At 38.4% G+C, this 26311-nt stretch overlaps 1 protein-coding gene across 7 annotated transcripts in view; it reads left to right on the forward strand.

The window, feature by feature from the left end:
• Positions 1-20647, forward strand: part of NCOA7 (nuclear receptor coactivator 7) — a 169995-nt gene extending 149348 nt beyond the window's left edge. For 4 of the 7 annotated variants that reach the window (XM_040474561.1, XM_040474560.1, XM_040474557.1 and 1 more), the window contains 5 exons: positions 4344-4469; positions 5815-5967; positions 17583-17678; positions 18117-18190; positions 18564-18699. In XM_040474561.1, coding sequence (XP_040330495.1) covers positions 4344-4469; positions 5815-5967; positions 17583-17678; positions 18117-18190; positions 18564-18699 — 585 coding nt within the window. Of the gene's footprint in view, positions 1-2459; positions 2659-4343; positions 4470-5814; positions 5968-17582; positions 17679-18116; positions 18191-18563 lie in introns of those variants that run through there. The other 3 variants (XM_040474563.1, XM_040474556.1, XM_040474562.1) reach the window with 3 other exon arrangements.
• Positions 20648-26311: the final 5664 nt, after the last annotated feature.

Here is a 26311-nt window from a genome sequence, read left to right on the forward strand (position 1 = left end):
ATCTGCAACCCTTACTGTTCCCTTAGTTTCCTAGGAGTGACATTAGTTGATAGAAGAGTATTAAAGGATCCTATTTTTTTTTTTTTTATCTATGGCAACTTGACAGCAATGTGAGGAATACCCCTCTCACTGTGTTTATTCCAGCAGCAAGGATTATTACTGTTATTCCCCCCAAAATTCTGCTAATTTGGAAGCATAAAAATGATATATTTTAATTTTTATTTCCTTGGTTGAGGAAAGAATAGATGAAAAACACGTGTGTGTGTGTTTGTGTGTGTGTGTGTGTGTATGTGTGTGTGTGATTCCCACTCATTTCCTTTGCTCATTTTTCTAGAAGAATCTTAATACTGAGCTCTTTATGATTAAATGATACTAATTTTCTGTCTCCTCTTTTTTTAATATTGATTTATTTTTGAGAGAGAGCAAAGCAAGGGAGGGGCAGAGAGGGGGAGACAGATGATCTGAAGTAGGCTCTGTGCTGACAACAGCAAGCCAGATGCAGGACTCAAACTCACAAACTGCAAGATCATGACCTGAGCTGAAGTCAGTCACTCAACGGACTGAGTTGCCCAGGTGCCCCTCTCCTCTATTTTTTCTTGAGAAAGAGATAGCACATGTGTGCAGAAGCATGTGTGTGAGCAGGGGAAGGGCTGGGGTTTTTTTTGTTTTTGTTTTTGTTTTTGTTTCCCCCTATAGTGTTTTTAGGTATGGGTGGCCCTGTAGTATCAATTTAAACCCCACTCAGTCTGCAGTTGATTTATTGATACATGATAGGTAATATTTTTAATAGGTAATTTTTTCCAACACTACTTAATGGTTTCTGATGTTTCCTTCATCATATTTAAAGGTCTCATATATGTTCTGTGCTATCTACTTAACTTGTTTAAATAACACATATGATCATATACTCCCATGCTTCAAACACTCAGGGACTCTCCATTGCCTACGGTTATCATTACCCACCTGGCCAATCATCAGACCAACACTTGGTGATTTGTTTTCCTTTAACTGACTCTTAGACCTTTACCACTGGAGACAGAAATTTAGTAGGTCTGGGAGAGGATTGTCAGAATCTGTGTTTTTTAAAGCTCCTAGATTTTGAAGAATAGCCAGGTTTTAGACACAGTGGCCCCTAGGATAAGTTCTCAGCTTCTTCATGGCATTAAGATTCTTGGTTTTCTCCACTTCCGTCCTTCCCCAGCTTCATCTCTACTTCTCTTCCTTTCTATTCCCAAGCCATAGTGAACCTAGAACAAACATACCTGTTTTCCTTCTGTACCCTCCACCCCGACATCTCTCCACACTGCACCCTCTGCTCTCACACTGAAGCCCCATCCGCTCTGTGAATAAGCCATCTCCCAAGGCTCTAGGTGCCCCCACCTTTGAGTTGCTACTATTAGCATTTGTATTACATGGAGTGGCATTCATATTATTTATAAATGTCTCTCTGCTGTCTCTTCACCCTCTCGAGACTGTGGACTGCTTTGTGTCCCCAAGCCTGGCCAAGTACCTGACACTTGCCATCATCGAGAGAGAGACCAGTAAATGCTAGCTGTTGTGAAGTGCCAGGAACTGAAGAGAGTGCCAGTGCTGTCTCACTGGCACAAAATCCAAGTGATTCTGCCCCAATTTGTGTCCCGGTTCTTGCATTGAAAATCAGTTCCAGCTGACCTGGGTCTGGTCATGGAGTTATCTGCCAGAATTCTCATGAGAACACACCCCAGCTTGAGCTGTACAATAGCAGTCTGATGTGCTCAGCAGTACCCAGAAACAAAAGCCATTTTGGATCTGGAAGAGTCACAGAATGATCACTGAAAATTGATGCAGTGGTCATCTACATGTTTTCCCAACCCCCTGCCATCTGATCTGGGAAGTAGAGGAGAACTCATCATGCTTATTAGTCATTAAGATGAGTACTCTAAAAGGTAAGGAGGTAAATGTTCCTTTGTCAGCTCTTTTGAAACACTGAATGTAAAGTAGCCTTCTTCTCAGCCTCATATAAACCAGGACATTCTCCCATTCTTTTAAGGTCCACATATCCGACAAACATAATGTGTCATTGAGGTGAAATGCCCTTGTTGTAAGTGTAATATTCCTACCTTGGGTAAAGGCTCCTTTGAGATTCAAACCTATGTCAGGAACGTACATAAAGTTTAAAAATGGAAATTTAGCTTTAGAGAAGGTGCTGGGAAAAAACTCTGAAGAGGCAGGACTAGAAGAGCTAGCTTAGCCAGAGGACTATTAGGAAGAAAAGTATAAGAAGAAAAGGGGAAAAAAAGAAACAAAACAACAATGGAGTTTTGTTGCAGTTAGGAAACTACCGTTTCAAAGGTGAAAGTGTCATTTTACAGCCTCACAGCAATGCCTGACAGGAAGTGTGTGTTTGCTCTAAATCCTAATTTGGGTGTGTTCCTGTAGAAATGTTGAGCCCTCTCCTAAGGGAAACAGAAACTCAATCATGCAGGAAACTAGATACTGCAAAAACAGTTGTAGCTCAGCGTGGCTGTAAGCAACAGTGGTGTGAAGGCAGAGAAAAAGCTGTTCCTCGTTAGAAAGCAAGCAGACGGTTCTCCCCCCGTCAGGATGCGAGACCGAAGGTTGCCCTTGGACATTCAGATTTTCTATTGTGCCAGACCGGACCAAGAGCCTTTTGTGAAGGTATGCTGGAGTCCCTGGGAGCTAATAAGATGTCAGTGAATCCTCAGAGATCTGCAACTCAGTATGTTTTCAGATGCCCTTCTAATGAGAAAGGATTGTGCTGACATTTCAGCGGAATGTTTGGGAGATGGATATGATGTGGTTTGCCCCTTCAAAAGCCCCTATTTTATTCTTTTTCATTCCATAGCCCTCTCTGTACCTGTGTTAAATGTGGAGTTCACAAAAAAGGTGCGCTTTATTTAATACATTTAAAATGCTGGGTTTGTGATTCTTTGACAGTGTTTTTATTTTTGTTTTTGTTTTTTAAGTAAATCTCCCATGAGAAGATAGTAAAATTTGTTAGCTAATTTCCTTACCTATAAATCTAGTTCAGATAGTGGCAGGTAACTATCACTGTGCATATTGGAAATGGAGTAGTGCATTATCTGACAACTTTGACTAAATGTAACTTAAATGTTGTTTCTCTATGATGCAAAAGTGACTAAATTTAGTACCCAGGTATTCTGCTGAACTAATCACCCTATCTGTATCATTCAATTTCAAAATAATTTAGTGATTTATCCAGGAGGGGCAAAAAATAGATTTAAAAAATTTTTTAAAGTTTATTTTGAGAGAGAAAGAGAGAGAGACCACAAGCGCAAGGAGGGGAGGGAGCAGAGAGAGAGAATCCCAAGCAGGCTCTGCCCTGTCAGTCAGCACAGGAGCCCCTGAGATCATGACCTGAGCCAAAATCAAGAGTCAGATGCTTAACAGACTGAGCCACCCAGGCACCCCCCCCAAAATAGATTTTAAATTGAAATGGACTTTGGTTGTTCATAAGCAAGTTACAGTGAAATAATAAACATGTATAAAATCATGTTCCTCAGTTTTGAAGGAAAAAATATTTTGATAGTTTCTAAATCATACATAAAGAATTGTAACCTAATTATAATTTAGACTAAATTTAGCTTTGTGTCTCTTTGTATTGTTGCTTCTAGTGGATGTTACCATTTGTTATTTCTTCAGCGTTTGTTGCTATGTGCCATAGCCTTGAGAGAAAACAATCGTAGGGGTCTTGATTTAAAACCTATCCTTATCTGGTCGCTTGGGTGGCTCAGTCGGTTAAGTGTCCGACTTCAGCTCAGGTCATGATCTCACAGTCTGTGGGTTTGAGCCCGGAATTGGGCTCTGTGCTGAAAGCTCAGAGCCTGGAGCCTGCTTTGGATTCTGTGTCTCCCTCTCTCTCTCTGCCCCTCCCCTGCTCATGCTCTCTCTCTGTCTCAAAAATAAATTTAAAAAAATTTTTTAAAAAACTGATCTTATTTACCAATTATCCTGTTTATAGAAGACTTACAGAATGATTCCTGATTTGTCCCTTAACAATTCAAATTTAGATGCAGGGTATGTCACCTGTAGAGTTATGCATAATGATGCACCCTCAATGAGCACTTGGCAGCCGTAGTAAAGGTGGAAACCCTATGACTTTAATTTGTACGTATTAAGTACCTCAGCTGAACTGTGTTAAATTCTGCATTTGTTCAGAAATTGAAGTTGAAATTAGCCCTTTTCCCAGAGTCCTGGTTCAGTTTATGTCTTACTGCTAAAACTCCACCTGTCCTGGGCAACCGTGTACCTGAGGCCGTTTTTAGCAGGCAACGGAAAAGCAAGCATATCAGGTTTTGGGGGCTTTGTTTTCTCCGTTTCAGATCATCACCGTTGAGGAGGCAAAGCGCAGGAAGAGCACCTGCAGCTACTATGAAGAGGACGATGAGGTGGCCCTACCAGTCCTGCAGCCCCATAGCGCACTCCTGGAGAACATGCACATCGAGCAGGTGGGCGCTCCCCTGGGACATAGGGCGGGGCTTCCAGGCCTGAAAAAGGCATTTTCCATCCCTGACTGCATTTGCTCCTCTCACTGGGGGTGAAGGAAGGGCCAGGCTTTAAAGAAAGAACACCAGCAGCCCAACCAATGTCCGTGTCCTTTCTCTGCTTCAGAAGGTTACGTTAGCACTCCGGGTCACCTTCGTGGGAGTCTGGAGACTTGGCCAGAAACTACATCCATCTCCTAAACCTGAATGAAAAGCCACTTCATGTCTTCAAAACAGTTTTTAAATTGTCCTACCACAGTCCTGTGCATATTCCTAACACTCACTCGCAAGAGGATTTAAATTTACCCTGGCGATTACTGCAGAGTTCTAATGGTTTTTCAACTTTTTGGGTTCAATTAAAGTCATATAGCAAATACACTTCCATAGCTTTATGAAAACTACCTACCACTAGGAGTAATTTTCCTTTTTTTCTGTAATTTTCCTTGTTCACTTTATATTTTCTGAAAATCTCTTCAATTCTTATGAAATACTATCATGTGCTGCGTTTGAACTTGAGTAAGGAAGCTCTTGCATTTCTCCCACTAGCCAACTCAGAAATCTGCATTTCGGAGACATTAAAGAATCGAGTTCAATCTCTCAATTTGCAGATGAGCCTGTGAAGGCCCAGGAAAGCCGGGAGACTTGAGCAAGCAGTTATGGAGATGGAGTTCATGCTGATATTAGAACTGATGTTAAGCATTCTGAAAACTTCCTTACTTCATAGCCTCCTTTGTCAGTAGTTTTGAAGAGATATGCATTATTGGTATTTATGGCAGCCCAGTTCAAGCTACATGTTAATGTAGGGGAAAGATACAAGCAAGATGACGACAGACTGCATTTATTTGACTACTAGCATAAAACACCAATGTTTTCTTGTTCTCACTTCTGTGAGAAGCTGCCAATATCAGTAGTAGTTCTGAGCCTATGAGCATTTAGAAAGAACCATCGGAGAACCATGAACTGTTTGCTGAAGGTCAGGTTGAAGTGTAAAAGGGAGAGCTAGTGTCTAATTCATATCAAGCTGGGTGCTGTATCTTCAAATGCATAGTTGCATAGTGACCCCTCATTCATGGCCCTGAAAGGGAATGTGTGCTCTGGCTGGCATCCCTACCAAGGTCAGCACCATCAAGCAGTGATTCTCGCTTCTCTTTCTTGGTTTATAGTGACAAATATTTGCCAGAGTAAAGAGGAACAACATGTGAGTAAGTGTGATTTTGAGTTTGAGCCTCAGGTTCTTGCTTTGTGCTGTAAGCTTATGAGGGATTTGTGGGCAAACTGTATATTTACATCTCCATCTTTGGATTTGCAGCTGGCCCGACGCCTTCCAGCAAGGGTACAAGGGTATCCATGGAGACTTGCATATAGCACATTAGAGCATGGGACCAGTTTGAAAACTCTTTACCGGAAGTCAGCATCGCTAGATAGTCCTGTCCTGTTGGTCATCAAAGATATGGATAATCAGGTGAGGCTTGTTCTTTCATAGAAAAACAAAAATAATTTATTTATTTTGAGAGAGGGGGGAAGGGACAGAGAGAGAGGGAAGGGCAGAGAGAGAGAGAATCTTAAGCAGGCTCTGCACTGCCAGTGAGGCTCAAACTCATGAACTTTGAGGTCATGACCTGAGCCAGATTCAAGAGCCAGATGCCCAACCAACTGAGCCACTTAGGCAGCCCTCATAGAAAACATTTGTTTTGATGAAGATTTTCAAACTTACACAACAGGAGAGAGACCAGTACAAGAATTCACCCTCAGCCAGATTTACACTTAGCATGATTTTGCCCCATATGCTTCATCTGTCTTTCTTTGTTGGTTTATCTTCACTGAAGTATTTTGAAGTACATCCCAATTATTATGTCATTTCACCCCTACATACTTCAGAATGCATCTCAAAAAGGAAAATGAAGCGTATCTCCAAATACAGTCATATTCTACAGAATTTTTTTTTCCTGTGCTCACCATACAGTAGGAAGCAATGTTGATATTCCACAGCCTAAAGCCTGAAAAGTTGGAGAAAAGTCAAGTCTGGAAAGGGAGATAGTTACAGAAAGCTCTCGTGCCATATCAGAACTCTTTCCAGGAGCTGAGGTAGTACCCACAAACCGTGCCGGCACGGTTGCTGAGACGGAGAGCCATTCAGAGCCAGGGTGTGTTCGACCTGAGGGGCCCGATTGTTATGAAATAGCAAAGAATGCTCTGTACCATTGCTCATTGCCCTTTCACCTGTGCTGTAGTGGGTCTTGGAGGCAGAGGGGAATTCTAGATATCACCCCCATGTACCTTCACTAGTGCTTCTGTCAGCTTGGGGTATGAGTGGAATGTTTATAGGTTTCTTTCATATACTACCTAGTCAGGCATTTGCTCCACAAAAGGAAGACGTCTCATCTGCTATTTATTCACTTTGGTCTGGTCTGTGTTATATCAAGATGAAATTCCTTTACATTTGTAAGATATAGATGTCATTCTTTTCTCTTTCTGTCATGGAAGCAGGTTTTATTCAACAGTCTTTCATTTATTCATATGTTCAGAAAATGTATGAGTGCCTGTTACATATGGGGCACTATTAAGCCCTGGGGAGCTTGCTGTGAAGCTATATAATTGGCATCATTTTAGGGGAATAGATCTTTGCTATCATAATTTGTCTTGGGAGAAATTAGTGGAGACATGGGAGTACTGAAGGCACTGTCTTTCTCAGCTGTGATCTTTTCTGGGACTTTATTGCTGTGTTACTATAGATAAAGAAGTATGGGGAGAAGTTTATTATCACGGTTACTGTTATTATTTCTTGATTGATGATACTTTATTTAATCATGATCCAGCTGGGTACAGTCAAGGTAAAAAATTAATAACAAAGGTTGGGGCACCTGGGTGGCTCAGTCCATTAAGTGTCAGACTTTAGCTCAGGTCATGACCTTGTGGTTTGTGGGTTAGAGCCCCATGTAAGGCTCTGTGCTGGTGGTGCAGAGCCTGCTTGGGATTCTCTCTCTCTGCCTCTCTGTGCCTCTCCCCTGCTTGTGTAATCTCTCTCTCTCTCTCTCAATAAATAAATAAACTTTAAAAAATTTAAAAAGTAATAATAACAAAGTACGTGTAAAATGGAATTACTCAGGGATTCAGTGAAATGTTTGAGATGTTGGATGCTATGTTTTAGATGAGATATGGCTAGATGGCTTTAGACCACACACAAACCCTCACCATAAGTATAGATTAGTTCTCGTACTAGTTTACCAAAAGATACCACATTTGTTGGGGAAGGTGTTGGCAACACAGAGCAGGTGTGCAGCACAATTCCATCAAGCTTCCTGTCAGCAGGCATGTAAAGGAGGCCTGTACCTGAAGGCTCCTCTGTTCATCAGGAGATGTAGTCTTACTGAATCTGGTACCCTGGAGGCGCTTGTGTTTGAAAACACCTGGATACCAACTCTGCTTTCCACACCCCATTCACCCCCAAGGCAAGAATGTGGCTTTGCTGTGTTTGAGGACATGATAGAACAACACCTGTAAATCTGTCTGGGAATGAATTATGGAAAATTCTAATATAAAAGAATTACATATGCAGAATGGTGGCAGTAAGGAGCTCTGCAGAATCCGTCGTCAGTGAAACAGCCATAACTGGTAGAAATTATAAAAACAATAATCACTTAAAGTCTCTGAAAATTGTCCTAAGGGCATACAGCAAGTGAAGAAACATTTATTTAAGAAAATCTAATAAATCACTAGTACTAGTGAGATTCTGTGGCATCTGAAGCACAACCTGCTTCCTTCCCTGCAGCCCTCAGTTCAGACTGATGGAAGCTCCTGTGTGGACAAGAAGATGGGGTTCCCACTTCCCCCAGCTCCCATGAAAGGGCTATGATATACTTTCTAGGGGCAGGTCCCCAGCACTTCTTATAACCTACCCAAGATAGGTGTTTCAGAGGCTAAATTCCAGGCAAGTATGGCTTAGAGGTAGAGGATTCTTTTCTTCTACCCAACCTCTATTCATAGGGGAGATGCTCTACCTTAGGCATAGGAGAAAATAGGAGTATAAAGCCCTTGCCTCAGCTCTTAGAGCAGACATTCCATGCCAGCTGAGGCAAGCCAAGACCAGTGGCTGCTGCTTCACCCACGAGAACCCCTGGCTCCTAGCTCTAGGAGAAAAGGCGGATCATAAGACACAGAGCTCTGCTAACCTCCTCCAATGGACACACCCAAGTTAGAATTGTAGAACAGTTCTCTCTGAAAAAGACCTGAACAGTAGCAGAACAGATCTTCTATAACACAGGACAGAAAAAAAAAGACAAAAAGAAGCCACATCAAGATGGGTAGAAGGGGCAGAAAAGCAGTCTCGACAGGAACCCACCCCACCCCCCTAGCGACCCACAAGAGGGAGAGAGATCCCAAAACATGCAGCCTCTCTCTGAGAATCTAGGGGTTCAGGTCCCACATTAGACACACTGGTCCATGGGACCTGCACCAGAGAGGCAGACCCCCAAAATAACTGTCTTTGAAAACCTGAGGCTAATTTTCAGGAGAGTACAAGGGCTGTAGGAAAGGGAAATTCCATCATTGAGGGGCCACACACGGACTCATTTGCTTTGAGTCTCAACACAGAGGCAGTAGCTTGAGAAGCACCTGGACCACATGTGAGGAAGATCTGTTGACTAGTGATAGAAAGTATACCAGAGGGGCAGGAGTCTGATGGAGATCTCTCTGTGGATACAGGCACTGGAGGGTGCCATTTTTTTACACTACTTCCTTGCTACCCTAGTGCTGGTGGGTGGTGTTTTTGGTGCTGTCATTTTCCCTTGCTAGTGCTACAGGCTTACCCTGTGTTCCCCTGTAACCCCACCCCACCAGGCTGGCCCAGTGCTCATCCAGCTCAGCCTCTACCCTGCCACACCAGGCACTTAGGCTAGCTCTAGCCCTGTGCTCATCCACCACAGACTCTCCCCAGCCCTGCATTCATCCACTTGTCCACTGTGGCCCTCGTCAGATCCCTTGCACATGGTCACCCCAGCCTGTGCTTATCTGCCACAACCACTGTCCTGCTAGACACAGTGGGCAAACTTGCCCCGGCCTGGCCCCTGTCCATGGCAGAGATCCCCTCAGCCCTTGCCCCACCAGATGTGAAAAGCAGCCTACCTCTGGCCTCCTCTAGACCTGGCGGTACTTACAAAAGCAGGTATGAGGTTAAAAGACAAAAAAGTAAAGATAGCAAACTAAGTAGTGTGTGTGTGTGTGTGTGTGTGTGTGTGTGTGGAGAGAGAGAGAGAGAGAAAATCAATAAGAAAACACTGACCTTAAATGACACATTAAACCAGATGAACTTTGAATAGATATATACAGAACATCCCATCCAAAACCAGCAGAATACACATTCTACTCATGTGTACATAGAACATTCTCTAGGAAAGATCACATGTTAGGCCACAAAACAAGTCTCAGTAAATTCAGTAATACTAAAATTATATCAAGCATCTTCTCTGTACACAGTGGTATGAAACTAAAAATCAATTACTGAATTACCAATAGGCCATTGAAAAAATTAAAGAAGAAATTTTAAACATACATAGAGAAAAATGAAAACAGAAATATCACATACCAGAATCTACGAGATGCAGCAAAAGCAGTTCTAAAAGAGAAGGTACATGGCAATATAGGCCTGTCTGAAGAAACAAGAAAAATCTCAAGTAATTTAACTTTACACCTAAAGAAACTGGGGGGGGCCCCGCCGCAGAACAAGCCCAAAATTAGTAGAAGGAATGAAACAATAAAGATCAGAGAGGAAATAAATAAAATAAAATTTTTTTTTCATAAGAAATAGAAAAGATCAGTGAAACTAGGAACTGGTTCTTTGCAAAGATAAAACAAATTTGGCAAACTTTTAGCTAGATTCACCAGAAAAAAAGAGGGCCCAAATAAAATCAGAAACAATAGAGAAGTTAACAACTGATATCACAGAAATATAAAGAATTATAAGAGACTACTATGAACAGTTATATACCAGGAAATTGAACACCCTAGAAGAAATGGACAAGTTCTTGGAAACATACAATCTTCCAAGACTGAATCATGAAGAAATAGAAAATCTAAACAGACTGATTATTAGTAAGGAGATTGAATCAGTAATCAAAAACTTCCCAACAAACAAAAGTCCAGGACCAGATGGCTGCACTGGTAAATTTTATCAGACATTCAAAGCAGATTTAATACGTATTCTTCTCAAACTCTTCCAAAAAATTGAAGAGGATGTAACACTTCCAAACTCAATTATTTTATTTTTATTTTACATTATATTTTATATTTTAGTTCATTTTTTAATATTTTATATTTTTGTTATTTTGTATTTTTTATTCTTAAATTCTAATTAGTTAACATATAGTACAATGTTGGTTTCAATTCCAAACTCATTTTATGAGGCCAGCATTAGCCTGATATCCAATACCAGACAAAAGAGAAAAAAAAGAAAATTACAGGCCATTATCATTAATGAAGATAGATGTAAAAATCCTCAAAAAAAAATGTAGCAAACCAAATTCAACAATACATTAAAAAACTTATACACCATGATCAAATGGGATTTATTCCAGGAATGCAGGGATGGTTCAATATTTGCAAATCAATCAATGTGATATGCCACATTAACAAAGTGTAAGTTAAAAATCATAATGATCATCTGAATAGGTACAGAAAAAGCATTTGATAAAATTCAACATCCATTTATGATACTCTCAACAAAATAAGTGTAGAGGGAATGTACCTCAACATAATAAAGTCCATATAACAAATCCACAGCTAACATACTCACTGGTGAAAAGCTGAAAGCTTTTCCTCTAAGGTCACAGACAAGGATGCCCACTCTCTCCACTTTTATTGAACATATTATTGGAATTCCTGGCCAGAGCACTTAGACAAGAAAAAGAAATAAAAGGCATCCAAATTGGAAAGGAAGAAGTAAAACAGTCACTATTTGCTGATGATATGATACTTTATATAGAAAACTCTGAAGACTCCACCAAAAACCTGTTAGAACTGCTAATAATTCAGTAAAGTTCCAGGATACAAAATCAATCTACAGAAATCAATGGCATTTCTATGCACTAATAATGAATTATCAGAAAAATTAAGAAAACAGTCCTTTTTACAATTATATCAAAAACAGTAAAATAACTAAGAATAAATTTAACCAAGGAGGTGAAAGACCTGTCCACAGAGAACCATAAGACTCTGGTGAAGGAAATTGAACAAGACATAAATGGAAAATATGAGTTCAAAGAATCAATAGTGTTAAAATGTCCATACTACCCAGAGTTTATACAGATTCAATGCAATCCCTGTCAAAATTCCAGTGGTATTTTTCACAGAACTAGAAAAAATCATTTTAAAAAATTGTATGAAACTACAAAAGATCCCAAATAGCCAAAGCGATCTTGAGGAAGTAGAACAAAACTGGAAGTATTACACTCCCTGACTCAAACTATATTACAAAGCTTTAGTAGTTAAAACAGTATGGCATTAGCATAAAAACAGACACACAGATCAATGCAACATATATCCACACATATATGGATGATTTATGACAAAGGGGCTTAGAACATACAGCGGAGAAATGACAATGTTTTCCGTAAATGATGCCGGGAAAACTGGACAGCCACATGCAAAAGAATGAAATTGGACCACTGTCTTACATCATGTACAAAAATTAATTCAAAATGGATTAAAGTTTTGGACACAATAACTGAAACCATAAGTTTCATAGAAGAAAACATAGTAGGTAAACTCTGTGACATCTATTTTAGTGATGTTTTTGTGAATCTTAATCCAAAGACCAAGGAAACAAAAGCTAAAGTAAACAAATGGGACATCGAACTGAAAAGCTTCTGCACTGCAAAGGATAGGGAACCTACTAAATGGGAGAAGATATTTGCAAATCACATATCTAACACAGGATTAATATCCAAAATATATAAAGAACCCATACAACTTTACCAAAAAAATCAAACAATTGGTTAAAAAATAGGTGGAGGATCTGCACAGACATTTTTCTAATGAAGAGTTACAAATGGCCAACAGGCCCATGAAAAGATGTTCCAACATCATTAATTATTAAGCAAATGAAAATCAAAACTACAATGAGATATCATCTCACACTGGTTGGGATGGTTACATCAAAACCACAAGAAATAAGTGTTAGTGGGGATGTGGAGAAAAGGGAACCCTCACACACTGTTGGTAAGAATGTAAATTGGTGCAGCCACTATGAAAAACAGTATGGAGATCCTTCAAAATGTTAAGAGTAGAATTACCATGCTATCCAACTATTCCTCTACTGGGTATTTACTCAGAGAAAATAAAAACATTAATTCAAAAAAATATATGCATCCCAGTGTTCATAGCAGCACTATTTACAGTAAGTAGCTAAGATACGGAAACAACCTAAATGTCTATCTATGAATGCATGGATAAAGATGTGGCATATATACACATGGGTGGATATGCATACGGGAATACTACTAAACCATAAAATTGATTGAAATCTTGTCATTTGTGACAACGTGGATGGATCCTGAGGGTATTATGTTAAATGAAATAAATCAGGAAAAAGAAACAGTATGATTTCACTCACGTGGAGTCTAAAACTACAAAAAAATAAATAAAAACAAAAACTTAGACCCAACAGATTGATGGTTAAAGGGAAAGGGCAGCAGGTTGTATGCAAAGTGGAAAGAAGTGGTCAAAAGTATGGTTGATGGTGGTAACTGGATCTATGGAGATGGTCACTTTGTAATGAATACAGATGTCAAATTATAATGTACATCTGAAGCTCACGTAATATTACATTATCAACTTAATCTCAATAAAAAAATTTTAACTCTTTATGAATATGTAAAAAGAAAGGATGGAGGGTACACAGAGTTTTGAAGCTTTCGCAAAGGAACTGACTTTATTTAGAAGAGTATGGAGAAGTTCAAGCCAAAGGATACTCTAGAAAATGATGAAAATTTTGGTGGTAAACAATTAAGAGGAGGTTGGCATCTGCATGAAGACAACAAGCCAAACTGAAGACCATCTAGTCTACCAGAGAGAACCAGGAAAAGAGACCACTAATGAGGGCCTTCCTGGAGTCAGGGTAAACTTCATAAACTGTTCAAAGAAACCCCTGCAAAGGGGCTCAGTTTTAGTCAAATTAGACTGTGGAGAAATATACGCCATAAGGCATTGTGGAAAATAGAGCGATCATCAGGCAATTGATAAAGTCTGATTTATACTAGCTTAATTCCAGTGAGGTGCAGAAATGTTACTCCCTTATTGCTCAATTAAATTTCTCAATTTTTGTGGTAATTTTGTTATATATATTACACTGATATATATTAAAAACCCAAAAATAAATTGTTATGATTATTACTTTATATAAATTTTTCTACTAAAGAAGCTGAGAGGGGGCGCCTGGGTGGCTCCATCGGTTAGGCGTCCGTCCGACTTCGGCTCAAGTCATTATCTCGCAGTTTGTGAGTTCGAGCCCCACGTTGGGCTCTGTGCCGACAGCTCAGAGCCTGGAGTCTGCTTTGGATTCTGTGTCTCCCCATCTCTCGTCCCTTCCCCGGCTCATGCTCTGTCTCTCTCTGTCTCTCAATAATAAATAAATGTTAAAAAAAAATTTTTTTTTAAAGCTGAGAGAAGAAAGGAGAGCAAATATACATTTATAAATTTTGTTATATTAACCTTGTTTTTTTTTTTTTTTTTACCATTTTTGGTTGTCTTAATTTTTTCCCCAAGGATTCCTTTGTTCCATTATTGCCAAATGTATTACATTTTTAATGGTTTAGAGCCAACAATATCATTATATACATATTAATACAATTCCTTTCTAAATAAATTAATAGAAAAAAGAAAATAGACATTTTCTTATATAGCCACAATGCTATATACCTAACAAAACAGTAATTCCTTAGTATCATCCAATCTCTGGTCCTTAAGTAGGTTTCCATGATTGCTAAGAAATGTTAGCTAAGAAAAAATATAATTAGAATCCTGAGAAGGTGAGTGGGTAAGGTGGCTTTTCCTATTCATTGATCAGAAAAGGAATAACTTTCTTCCACTTCTGGCCATTGCCCTTCTTGTCCTATTTTAAGCCCATGCTTTTAAAAAAAAGATGCCTATCACAGCTATACTTTAGTTCTTTCACTGAAATATCACCAGAAGAAGGGAAGTGGATTTTTGATGTTTTTGTTACTGTTTTGTTTGTTCTTAGCAGCTCTAGGGAAAGGTTTGGTAGTAGGGAGTATGAAGAACATTGGTTAGAAAGAGTTTCTAGACTTCTACCCTAATTTTTAGTATTTCAAGTTGCCAGGAACTACGTGTAATTGGTAAAGAAGAGATTTCACAATGACTGTAATCCAATTATAATAATTTAAAAAGTTATAAGACATTTTTCAGATAACCCCCATTTATTTTTTTTTTAATTTACTTATTTAACTTCAAGTTACTTCACATACAATGTAGTATTGGTATTAGGAGTAAAACCTAGTGATTCATCACTTACAGAGTGCCCTCCTTAATGGCCATCACCCATTTAGCACATTCCCCCTCCCAGTTCCCCTCCAGCAACCCTCAGTTTGTTCTCTATATTTAAGAGTCTCTTAGGTTGGCGTCCCTCTCTGTTTTTATCTTATTTTTCCTTCCCTTCCTCTATGTTCATCTGTTTTGTTTCTTAAATTTGTTTTAAATTTAATGAGTGAAATCCTATGATATTTGTCTTTCTCTGATTGATTTTACTTAGCATTCTTCACAGAGCTAGAACAAACAATCCTAAAATTTTTATGGAACCAGAAAAGACCCCAAATAGCCAAAGTAATGTTGAAAAAGAAAACCAGACCTGGAGGCATCACAATTCCGTACTTCAAGCTGTATTACAAAGCTGTAATCATCAAGACAATATGGTATTGGCACAAAAACAGACACAGAGATCAGTGGAACAGAATAGAGAACCGAAATGGACCCACAAATGTATCGCTGACTAATCTTTGACAAAGCAGGAAAGAGTATCCAATGGCAAAAAAGACAGTTTCTTCAGCACATGCTGGGAAAATGACAATAACATGAAGAATGAAGAAGAATGAAACTGGACCACTTCTTTAAACCATACACAAAAATAAGATCAAAATGGGTGAAAGATCTACGTGTGAGACAGGAAACCATGAAAATACTAGAAGAAAAAATGGGCAGCAACCTCTTTGACCTTGGCTGCAGCAGCTTTTTACTGGGCATGCCTCTGGAGGCAATGGAAATAAAAGCAAAAATGAACTGTTTATCTCCTCAAGATGAAAAGCTTCTGCACAGTGAAGGAAACAATCAACAAAACTAAAAGACAACCAGAGGAATGGGAGAAGATACTTGCAAATGACATATCAGATACAGGGTTAATATCCAAAATCTATAAAGAACTTACCAAACTCAACACCCAAAAAGTAAATAATCCAGTGAGGAAACAGGCAGAAGACATGAATGGACACTTTTCCAAAGAAGACATCCAGATGGCTAACAGACACATGAAAAGATGCTAAACGTCATTCATCATCAGAGAAATACAGATCAAAACCACAGTGAGATATCACCTCACACCTTTCAGAATGGCTCAAATTAGCAACTCAGGAAACAACAGATATAGTGAGGATGCAGAGAAAGGGGAGCACTTTGGCACTGTTGGTGGGAATGCAAACTGGTGCAGCCACTTTGGAAAACAGTATGGAGATTCCTCAAAAAACTAAAAGTAGAACTACCCAGCAATTACTCTACTAGGTATTTATCCAAAGGATACAAAAGTGCTGATTTGAAGGGGCACATATGTACCCCAATATTTATAGCAACATTATCAACAATAGCCAAATTACAGAAAGAGCCCAAATCTCCATCGACTGATAAATGGATAAAGAAGATGTGGTCTGTGGGGCCCCTGGGTGGCTCAGTGAGTTAAGCATCGGACTTTGACTCAGGTCATAATCTCACCATTTGTGAGTTCGAGCCTCGCATCAGGCTCTGTGCTCACAGCTTGGAGCCTGGAGTCTGCTTCAGATTCTGTATGTCTCCCTCTCTCTCTGTGCGCCCCCCCCCGCCCCCACTCATGCTCTGTCTCTATCAAAAACAAACACTTAAAATTTTTTTAAAAAGATGTGGTATATATATGCAATGGAATATTATTACTTGGCAATCAAAAAAGAATGAAATCTTGCCATTTGCAACAACATGGATGGAGCTAGAGTGCATTGTGCTAAGATAGCCTCCATTTGAAGCAGTGATTCCCAAGTGGGTTTTGAAGTAGAAGGTATATCAGAATCACTTAGGGACATTTTCAAAATATAATGTTCACTCTTGCCAGCTCTCACCCTTGCAAGCACTGCTCAGGATGTGAGGAGGATAGGAAGCTGAGACAGTGGGCCCACATAATCCTGAAAACACTGCTTATTCAAACCCTCAGTTAGGAAAAATGAACAAATTACTGGTTCAAATACATCTAAATCACCCCTAAAGCCCACTGTATTATGGAATTATTTTTTTCTTAAAAGGCATTTCAGCTGAGAGATATTAGATCACTTATGTTAAGGATACAGTTTTAATAAGCATATTGAGAACTAATTTTTATAAATCAAGAGAAGACATTTATTATTTCTCGGTAAATATCTGGCCTTGAATCCACTTATAAAACACTTAAGACACATGATTTTGTTCTTTCAACCACTCATTTCAGTGTGCAAGGTGCTTGTTGTTGTGTAATGTTCCTAGTATGTCATCCATATTCACTAAAGGACATTTGACCCCATAGTAGTAGACTTTGGAAGTCCTTTAAAATTGGAATAATCGTTGGCCTTTGTCAAATAAGTTTCCCTTGAGCCACTTGAGTTTCAATTAGAACTAGGGATATTTTATTTATCTGCTTGTTGGGGGTGAGCTTTTTATTTAAGAACTCAAATTTAGTAATGGTCTTTGCTGAAAGAGGGTTAATGATATCTTAGAGCAGGATTATGTTAAAATATTTCAGAACGCCACTCTTTGGGACATTTAGGTTTGAAAGTAGATAATGTTTCTGTTTTCTTTTGACAGATTTTTGGAGCATATGCAACTCATCCTTTCAAGTTCAGTGACCACTATTACGGCACAGGCGAAACTTTTCTCTACACATTTAGCCCCAATTTCAAGGTATGTAAATGAGAGAAATACCTAAATTCCTAATGTCCCGGTGTCAGGAGTCTGGATGGGGTTGGAGGTGGGGGACTATCATGGGAGCAGCAGCTGTCCCATAACCTCATTTGGACTCGCTCTAGCCTGGGTCAGCTTTTCATGGTTGTAGCGCACAAAGTGCTTTTAGGGCCCCTCATTGGGCCTTGGAAACTGCTCTTGTGCATGTTCTGGGACCCAGGGAGGGATAGCAAGTCAGAGCCAACATGTGCTTGAGAGGTCTTTCCTCTCATAACCCCTTTTAAGCTCTCATCCTGGTGTAGGAAAGATCTGCCAATTAGGAACTTCCTCAGCTAATGGGCAGCTTCCTTCTCTACAGAGGTATTATCCTAATAATTCCCTCTTCACTGATTCTCCAGATTGAAATGTCTGTTCTCTGTCTTGTGTTTGTATCCTAAGGTCTTTAAGTGGAGTGGAGAAAACTCATACTTTATTAATGGAGACATAAGTTCTTTGGAACTTGGTGGTGGAGGGTAAGGTTTTTGTTGTTGTTATTTATTTACCACCTGACCTGTGAGAGTCTGTTTTGACCCAGATAACCAAAACCTTGTGTCGGTGATTTTAGCTAGGCCATGTGCTTAGAGTAATTAGGACAGTGGCCTAACATAGGATGCTAAGAATCAGAGATGAAATGATTTATGTGTCTAAATGATGGACTACTATCACTTGTCTTTTGGGAAAGATGGGTCATTTAAATGAAATAAAGGAAATGTAGACTTTGTTTTACAAGCAGTTTAGGGTTTTGTCTGTCTATAGCATAAAGGAAAGATGAGGCAAGGGAGGGTAGAAGGTATGCCACGTGAGATTGAAATGTTTTCACCTTTTTTATATTTTTGATCTTTTCAGGGGACGATTTGGTTTATGGCTAGATGCTGACTTATACCATGGACGAAGCAACTCCTGCAGCACTTTCAATAATGATATTCTTTCCAAAAAGGAAGACTTCATAGTTCAAGACCTCGAGGTGTGGACATTCGAGTGAAATTCAGACTGCCTTAAAATACCACATTAAAAAGATTGGGTTCCATCAGCCCTCCTAAAGCTGGCTGGAAGACCTAGCTGCAGCCCAGACTGCTTCATCCCACCATAATGCTTTCTTTCTGCCATCATCTCAGAGCATGGTCACATTGCAGAGAGTTTCTGAAAGGTCCATGTGGAGGGCAGACAACAAAGAAAGAATTTTGAAGTCCGGATTGTTGAAAGACTTTATGCTCCCACTTCCTTCAAATCCATGCAGTGAGGAATCAAAATATTTATAGATGTATGAGTTGAATGCTATTTTTATTTTTGGTAACTGTGAAAAAAAAAGATACTGTGGAAATATATACATGCCTTGTGTATTTATCAACATAATTTTCATTACCAAAATGTACAGCATACTCTTGTTTGCCATGGAAAAGCTTAGTTTCACTTAGAAAAATTGGAAGTGCTCAGCACTGAAAGGGAATATATGATTTTTTTAATTGTCTTATTTATTATTTCTAGAATATTGTCTAAAATGTGTTGGCAGTTTTTCTTTTAATGTGTCAAATCTTGAAATAAAGAAATGTATACATTTTGTGCTGTTTTGGCAACAAACCCATTTGATTTATATAGTTTTATATTGAATTTTCTTTTGCCCTGATTGTTTAGGGTGATAGGTCTTAAGCAGCATATTCTGAATTTTTAAAAACTCATTACCAATGTTTATTGATTTGACTATTGTAGGCCATCTTTCCATTTAGCCATTAAAAAGATACATTTTTACTTACTCTGAACATAATTGTTGTAAAAAAGAAGCCATTTCTCACAGTTGTAAATTGATATTTACAGAAATGGATACCTTTCTGAATCTAGACTTAGAACAAACCCTGCTTTGAACAGAAAGTGTTTTGCTTCTTATAATATCATGTGTGTTAATAACAAAAACTTTATTTTCATAGTGTTTTGTGCATAATTTCCCCCAAGTTCTTAAATTAATGAACAGGCCTCTGTTTTCAAAGAGACTGAATGTTTTCATTTCTGCATATTTTATACCAAATGAAAAATGTCAAATTAGCCCAATTGTCTTGGTTTCTAGACTCTTTCATTTGAGAAAAAGCAATGCAAAGAAATGCATTCATAACAAAAATTGGAATAAAAAGTAAAAACTATTTCTAACATTAACCCATTTTCACATCATAAAATATTCTTTGTTAAAAATGCTAAGCCTTGGTAAAAACTAAACAATATTACTGATTGCCAAACTTTTATGAAAGCCAAAGACTGCTAATGGAAAAAATTTCTAAATAATAGCCAAAGCTGAGAAGTGGTCTGTCATAAATTACACCCCCTGTGATCTTTGAAAGGGAACATAAATAACAAGTAGTATTTATATACCTGCATTTAAAAAAATGAAACCATCTTTAGAATGTAGCCTTAAGCTGGCATAATATTTCCTAATTTAGATTATTCTCTTATTAGAATATTTACAAAAGAGAACAAATGCCAAGTGGCCTCCTGTCAGATCAGCAATTATTTTACCCTACTCACATTCCATGCAAGTTGAAATGAATTCTATTAAATCTTAAATATATAGCGTGGTGTGCTTTCACCCAGGTTCTCTTATTGACAACTCTTGATTAACAACATATTGACAGTTTAACCTTAATCTGCTCGTTAAATGGTGTGTTGGTGTGAGATATCAGGAATGTCTCATGATGATCAAGTTTACCATTTATGCCATTTGCAACCATATGCTATTAATGAACAAAATGGTCATTTTGCATATAGTTCACTCCTACCTAGTTTAGTCCATGATATTATACTTGTGAGAGCATATCCAGATGCTGTGTTCTCTATTTAAAACAGTATTGTCCAATCAGAAATGTGTGGCCCTTCATTTATGGATATTGAGTATATGTAATGCAGTGCTAGCCCAATATTTTCAATAAAGGAATTTATGCATCCAGTGTGATTTTCTTTCCCGAGGATTCATTCAACAGGTATTTATTGGATGCTAGAAGTTTTACTTGTGTGAGAGGATGATGAAATATGCAAGATTAAACAAGGTCCAGTATTCATGTTTTACTGCTGCCTTGGAAAGTCCCTTTTTGTTCCCAGTAGCCACCCTCTTACTTTCTCATCAGCTCATGAAAACCCGTTACAGTTACTAGAGATAACTCTTGGCTCTACCTACCAGTTTCTCTGTTCTTAATCCTTCTAGCTGTTCTTTGAATAGTTCTTTTTAACATCTCTCTTAACCTACTTCCTAATATCAATGAAGGATCTTACCCTCCGATCAATTATTTTTGATCCCAGCTATCCTGTCTCTGCCCCCTAGGTCCTACAGATGAAGATGTCAGTCTTCATTGCTTCTCAATTTCTCAGTTCATGAATCTACATCAAAAGACTAGGGTGCAAGGGGGCAAACTAATGTCTCACTAGGCTCTGTTGAAAATGGTTTAGATCTATGCCCATGCTACAAGTCACCAGGGACATCCTGAATGAGTGTGAGACGTATTATTGCCCTTTATGTCCTTTTCTTTATTTCCTTTTAAAGTTTTAAAGCCTTGTGAAACAAGACTAACAAAATAACACTTTGCTTTTGAGGAAGGCATTGAGAGTTTCTTAAACAAGAAAGGGAAGCTAAGATTCATGTTCTTTTTAAGATGCCTAACTTATTTTTACAAATATAAGCATACAAAGAAAGAAAAGGAGGTCTAAGCCAAAGGGAGTTCCAGAAATTCTAGGTCAGTTACACTTACCCCTTATGCAAATATCAAAAGTTCCTCTGACCACTTCCTTCTGCCCAATTGGGTCACACAGTTTTTCTCAGAGGAAACCCTAACCTCAGAGCATCACATCCTCTGCTCCCACCTCCTTGCCTAGGACTATTATCCATAGTGATTCCCTAACAAAAGGGAAAATCACACCAAAATCTAAGGTCTTACTACTCTCCTTTCTAACTCAAATTTCTAGTGGTTCAGAATAAAAACTAGATAGGGTCTCCTTGGCGTGGTCAATCAAACCACCAAAATGGTGTTTCTTGATAAAATATCTTGGAGGATCTATTGTTTATTTTCTAGATCAGTGCTGCTCAATAGAACATCCTACAGTGAGGTAAATTTTTCACTGTTCTTTATGGTAGCCACTAGCTACCATTAATAGTGTTGAACACTTGAAATGGGACTTGGGTAACTGAGGAGCTGAATTTTTAATTTTAGTTCATTTAAATTTAGCCATATGTGGTCAGCAGCTGCCATTTTGAACAGCACAGTTCTAGATGAAGATTTGACACAGCCTAATTGTATTTCATCAGCAATTCATCAGCAATCAACTCAGATTATTATTTCCTCACCAGAAGAGAACTTTTAGTTCTGAGTCCTTTCATTTATGCTATTATCTACATGTGTGGCACCACCTAAAATAACAGTGTGTGTCTTACTGTTTAGGTGAGCAACCAGGGAGCTGAGTTCCCTGAATCCTTCCACACTGAAAACTTGAATCTCTATAGGATTACTGAAAACCTCTCCCAGGCCTTGTTTCAAATCAAGATTTTCTGCCATGGCCATCAGCATGTGTTTTGTTCCTACACTGGACATTCTACTGCTAATGGTAGTCCTGTAGGATGCCATATCCCTCACCAGGCACCCATCCACAATGCATGATGAACCACAGGAAGGAAAAACAATTTATTCCTTACACAGAATTGTGCATCCAGTTTCAGAATCATCAAAGAATAATGAACTGCCAAGAGTGCCTCAATTAGGAATGCAAGATGGTACAGCCACTCTGGAAAACACTATGGACTTTCCTCAAAAAAACTAAAAATAGAACTACCCTACGACATAGCAATTGCACTACTAGGCATTTATCCATGGGATACAGGTGTGCTGTTTCAAAGGGATACATGCACCCCCATGTTTACAGCAGCACTATCAATAGCCAAAGTATGGAAAGAGCCCACATGTCCATCGATGGATGAATGGATAAAGAAGATGTGTTGTGTGTGTATGCACACACACACACACACACACACAATGGAGTATTACTCGGCAATTAAAAAGAATGAAATCTTGCCATTTGCAACTACGTGGATGGAATTGGGAGGGTATTATGCTAAGTGAAATTAGAGAAAGACAAAAATCATATGACTTCACTCATATGAGGACTTTAAGAGACAAAACAGATGAACATAAGGGAAGGGAAACAAAAATATAAAAACAGGGAGAGGGACAAAACAGAAGAAACTCATAAATATGGAGAACAAACCGAGGGTTACTGGAGGGGTTGTGGGGGGGGGGTGGGCTAAATGGGTAAAGGGCACTAAGGAATCTACTCCTGAAATCATTGTTGCACTATATGCTAATTTGGAGGTAAATTTTTAAAAATCAAAAATTAAAAATTAAAAATTAAAAAATCCATTGTTACAGAAAAAAATTTAAAATAATAAAATGGCTGGTGGAAAAAAAAAGTGCCTCAAGTTCTATTTGGTGACCAATCTTCTTTACTAAGCTTGCCAGCTGGGATGCCCGCTAGCAACATGCACACCCAGAGAACCTTGCATGTGGAGAAAATTTTCACTATCAACATGTTAGAATGAAGGGTGATCAAAAAGCATTAAAGACCATTAGATGATCTTATTGTCCTATTTATTCGTCAACAAGGAAGGGCCCATCATTTGATCAACCACTCCACTTCTAGGGTTACAAAAAGGAACCCTGATTTAGCTTCTTAGTAACCCTTGAGGAAAACGCTAAACAAGAAACACCAACAAGAAACACATTCACATTCAATAAACTTGGATGACATGGCATGTTTTCTCATGTCTTGGCAGCTAAAAAAAATAATCCTCCTTACCTTGACATACTTTGAAAACAATGGAATTAAGCCAATGAGTTCAGCCTTTATTCCCTACAGCAATCCTTATTGGCTTAACCTCAATCTCCACTAGCTGATGGATCAACAGCATTTTACCTAACAGCTGACTCAGATCAGCCCTTTCATCTTTGAAGACTCCAGTTAACAGTAAGGATATTTCTACAAAGATATTCTGTGTTGAGGTATTGTGTCAACCTTTAGAGTTGTTAAAAGGCCCCATTATTACTCCATACACAGCAAGGCCTCCTCTTGTCCTCTTGCAGCATCTTTCTCTATTAGGTCCTCCAAAGGGTCAGAACAGTGGATAGGTTTGACCTGGGGTGCCACAGGGAGAGTTCACCGTATAAGGCATAGGTCCCATTATCAGATCATCCAGGTAGAACTCAAAGCTTCTAAGGACTTCAAAAGGAGCAGGCATAGTGCCTAAGGCATGGATTCTGGAGCCAAACATTCTGGGTTTGAATCTCAGCTCTAGAGCTTACTATTTATGTGAACTTCGTTAAGTAATTTAACTTTCATGTGCCTCATTTTCTTTAAGTGAGAATAATAATAATGACCACCCATGATTGTAGAACACCGTGATGATTAGAACGCTCAAAATAGTGCTCAGCATAAAGTAATCATTACTAAATAATAAAGGAATTCTTCCTTCAAATGGAGAAAAAAAAAAACTAATGATGTGAGTTGCAAAGGAAAATTCATTTTCCAGGAGAGCAACTTATGAAAACTATTTTCAGACACATTGAAATGGCTCCTATTTGCTCTTTAGATATTTTTACTAAGGTTTCGTTTCCTTTTTTTATTACAAAAGTAATACATGTTCATGATAAAGTTTTCAAACAGTATAGAAGGCAATTCAGTAAAAGGCAGACATTTCTCCCTTACATTCCCAGAGGTAAAAAGCATCAAACTTCCTTGTGTTTCCTTCTGGATCATTTCTGTGCACATATTTATATCTTCTTCACATTAACAGAAGCATACTGTTCTTCAGTTGTCTTTCAAATTTAACAGTATACTGTGAACATTTTGTATCAGTATATGCACTTCATTCTTCATTGCATGGGTCTGTCATTTTTAAACAGTTTGTCATTGATAGAATTTTTTTGGCTATTACAAATAATTCTGAGTAAGATCCTTCTATATAGTGTATATAGTGCCTTTATGAATGATATGTTTTATATAATTTTTAGCAATGAGTCAGAGTTATACACTTTTTGTTTAAAAAGATACTATTAATTATTCCTTCATAAAAGTTACACTAACTTGTCTACGCCAACTATATATGAGTATGCCAGTTACCTCACACTCTCACCAACACTGATTATGTTCCTCTTTTTAATCTTTGCTAAAATGTTATCTTTTTTTTCACATCAATGATGTTGAACATCTTCCCACATCTATTGGCTATTTTTGTGTTTTTCCTGAATGTTGTTCAAGTCCTTTGCATTTTTTTCTATTAAGTTTTCATCATCTTACTGATTTGTAAGCATTCTTTGCATAGTCACAAAATCAGCCATACACACACACACACACACACACTATATATACACACACATATATATATACATATATATATATATATATATATATATATATACACATAATATTTTGTTCAGAGGGAGCCTGGGTGGCTCAGTTGGTTAAGCGTCTGACTCTTGATTTCAGCTCAAGTCATGGTCTCACGGTTTGTGGGATTGAGCCCTGAGTTGGGCTCTGTGTTGCCAGTGCAGACAAAGCCTGCTTGGGATTCTCTCTCTCCCTCTCTCTTTGCCCTTCCCCTGCTCGTGTGCTTGCTCGGTCTCTCAAAATAAATAAATAAATGTTAAAAAATATATTTCATTCAGGTTATATTTTTAATATACATGAAGAGTTTCTTAATTATAATTGCTTTGTAGTCATATTTATTAATCACTTTCATTATAACTTCTGGGCCCTAATTTATTAGATCAAATTTATTTAGCATGATATCCACTCCTCACGTAAACATCTTCCAAAAGTATGTATCAACACAATCCTTCACCTTATCTAAAATTATCCTCTTGCTTATGCTATGCTAAATTACACACCCCTCTCATACTTCAGAATATTTAGAAATAACCTCCTCGAAGATAAATTCCACTTTGCACTAGCCAGTAATCATCCTGTTAATGCATGTCAATGTCTTCAGGAAAGGTTTTGGGACAAGAACTGAATGTTCATCTTATTCCCCCAGTGAGTTAGCTAGAGCTGAGCAGTGCTGATGAACAACTTCCTGGATCTCCAAACCGTGTCACAATGCCTTGTTAAGGAACAACTGATGTGATAACAGTAATAACAGTGCTAAGGGAAGAATGAGGAGGACAGGTAACATTTACTGATCATGACTCACCTTCCATTTTTATATGTGTTATCTTATTTGATCCTCAAAATGAAGACAGTATAATTATTACCTCTGTTTTAAAGATGAAGAAACTGATTCTTCAGGAGAAGAAATCTTGCTTGAAGTCACAGAACTCTTGAGGGTTATAGCCAGGATATGTTTAGTTATGACTGACCCCAGAGCTGAGCTCTTAACCATAGCAGTACACTGACATTGTATAGTCTCTGCAATATCTGTACTACCTGGTTACCCACACTCTGCTTCACCACCTGAGGCACCAAAATCCACAGTCCTCTACTCTAGACAGAAAGCTCCTTAATGGCTGGGAGCTCTTCTTATGGCCAATCAGGTCTTATCTATCCTTATAACCCCAATGTTTGGCAGGGTGCATGGT

This window comes from Herpailurus yagouaroundi, unplaced genomic scaffold, assembly GCF_014898765.1.
Source record: "Herpailurus yagouaroundi ecotype Mexico unplaced genomic scaffold, PumYag 139, whole genome shotgun sequence".
In the NCBI taxonomy this organism is placed as follows: Eukaryota; Metazoa; Chordata; class Mammalia; order Carnivora; family Felidae; genus Herpailurus; species Herpailurus yagouaroundi.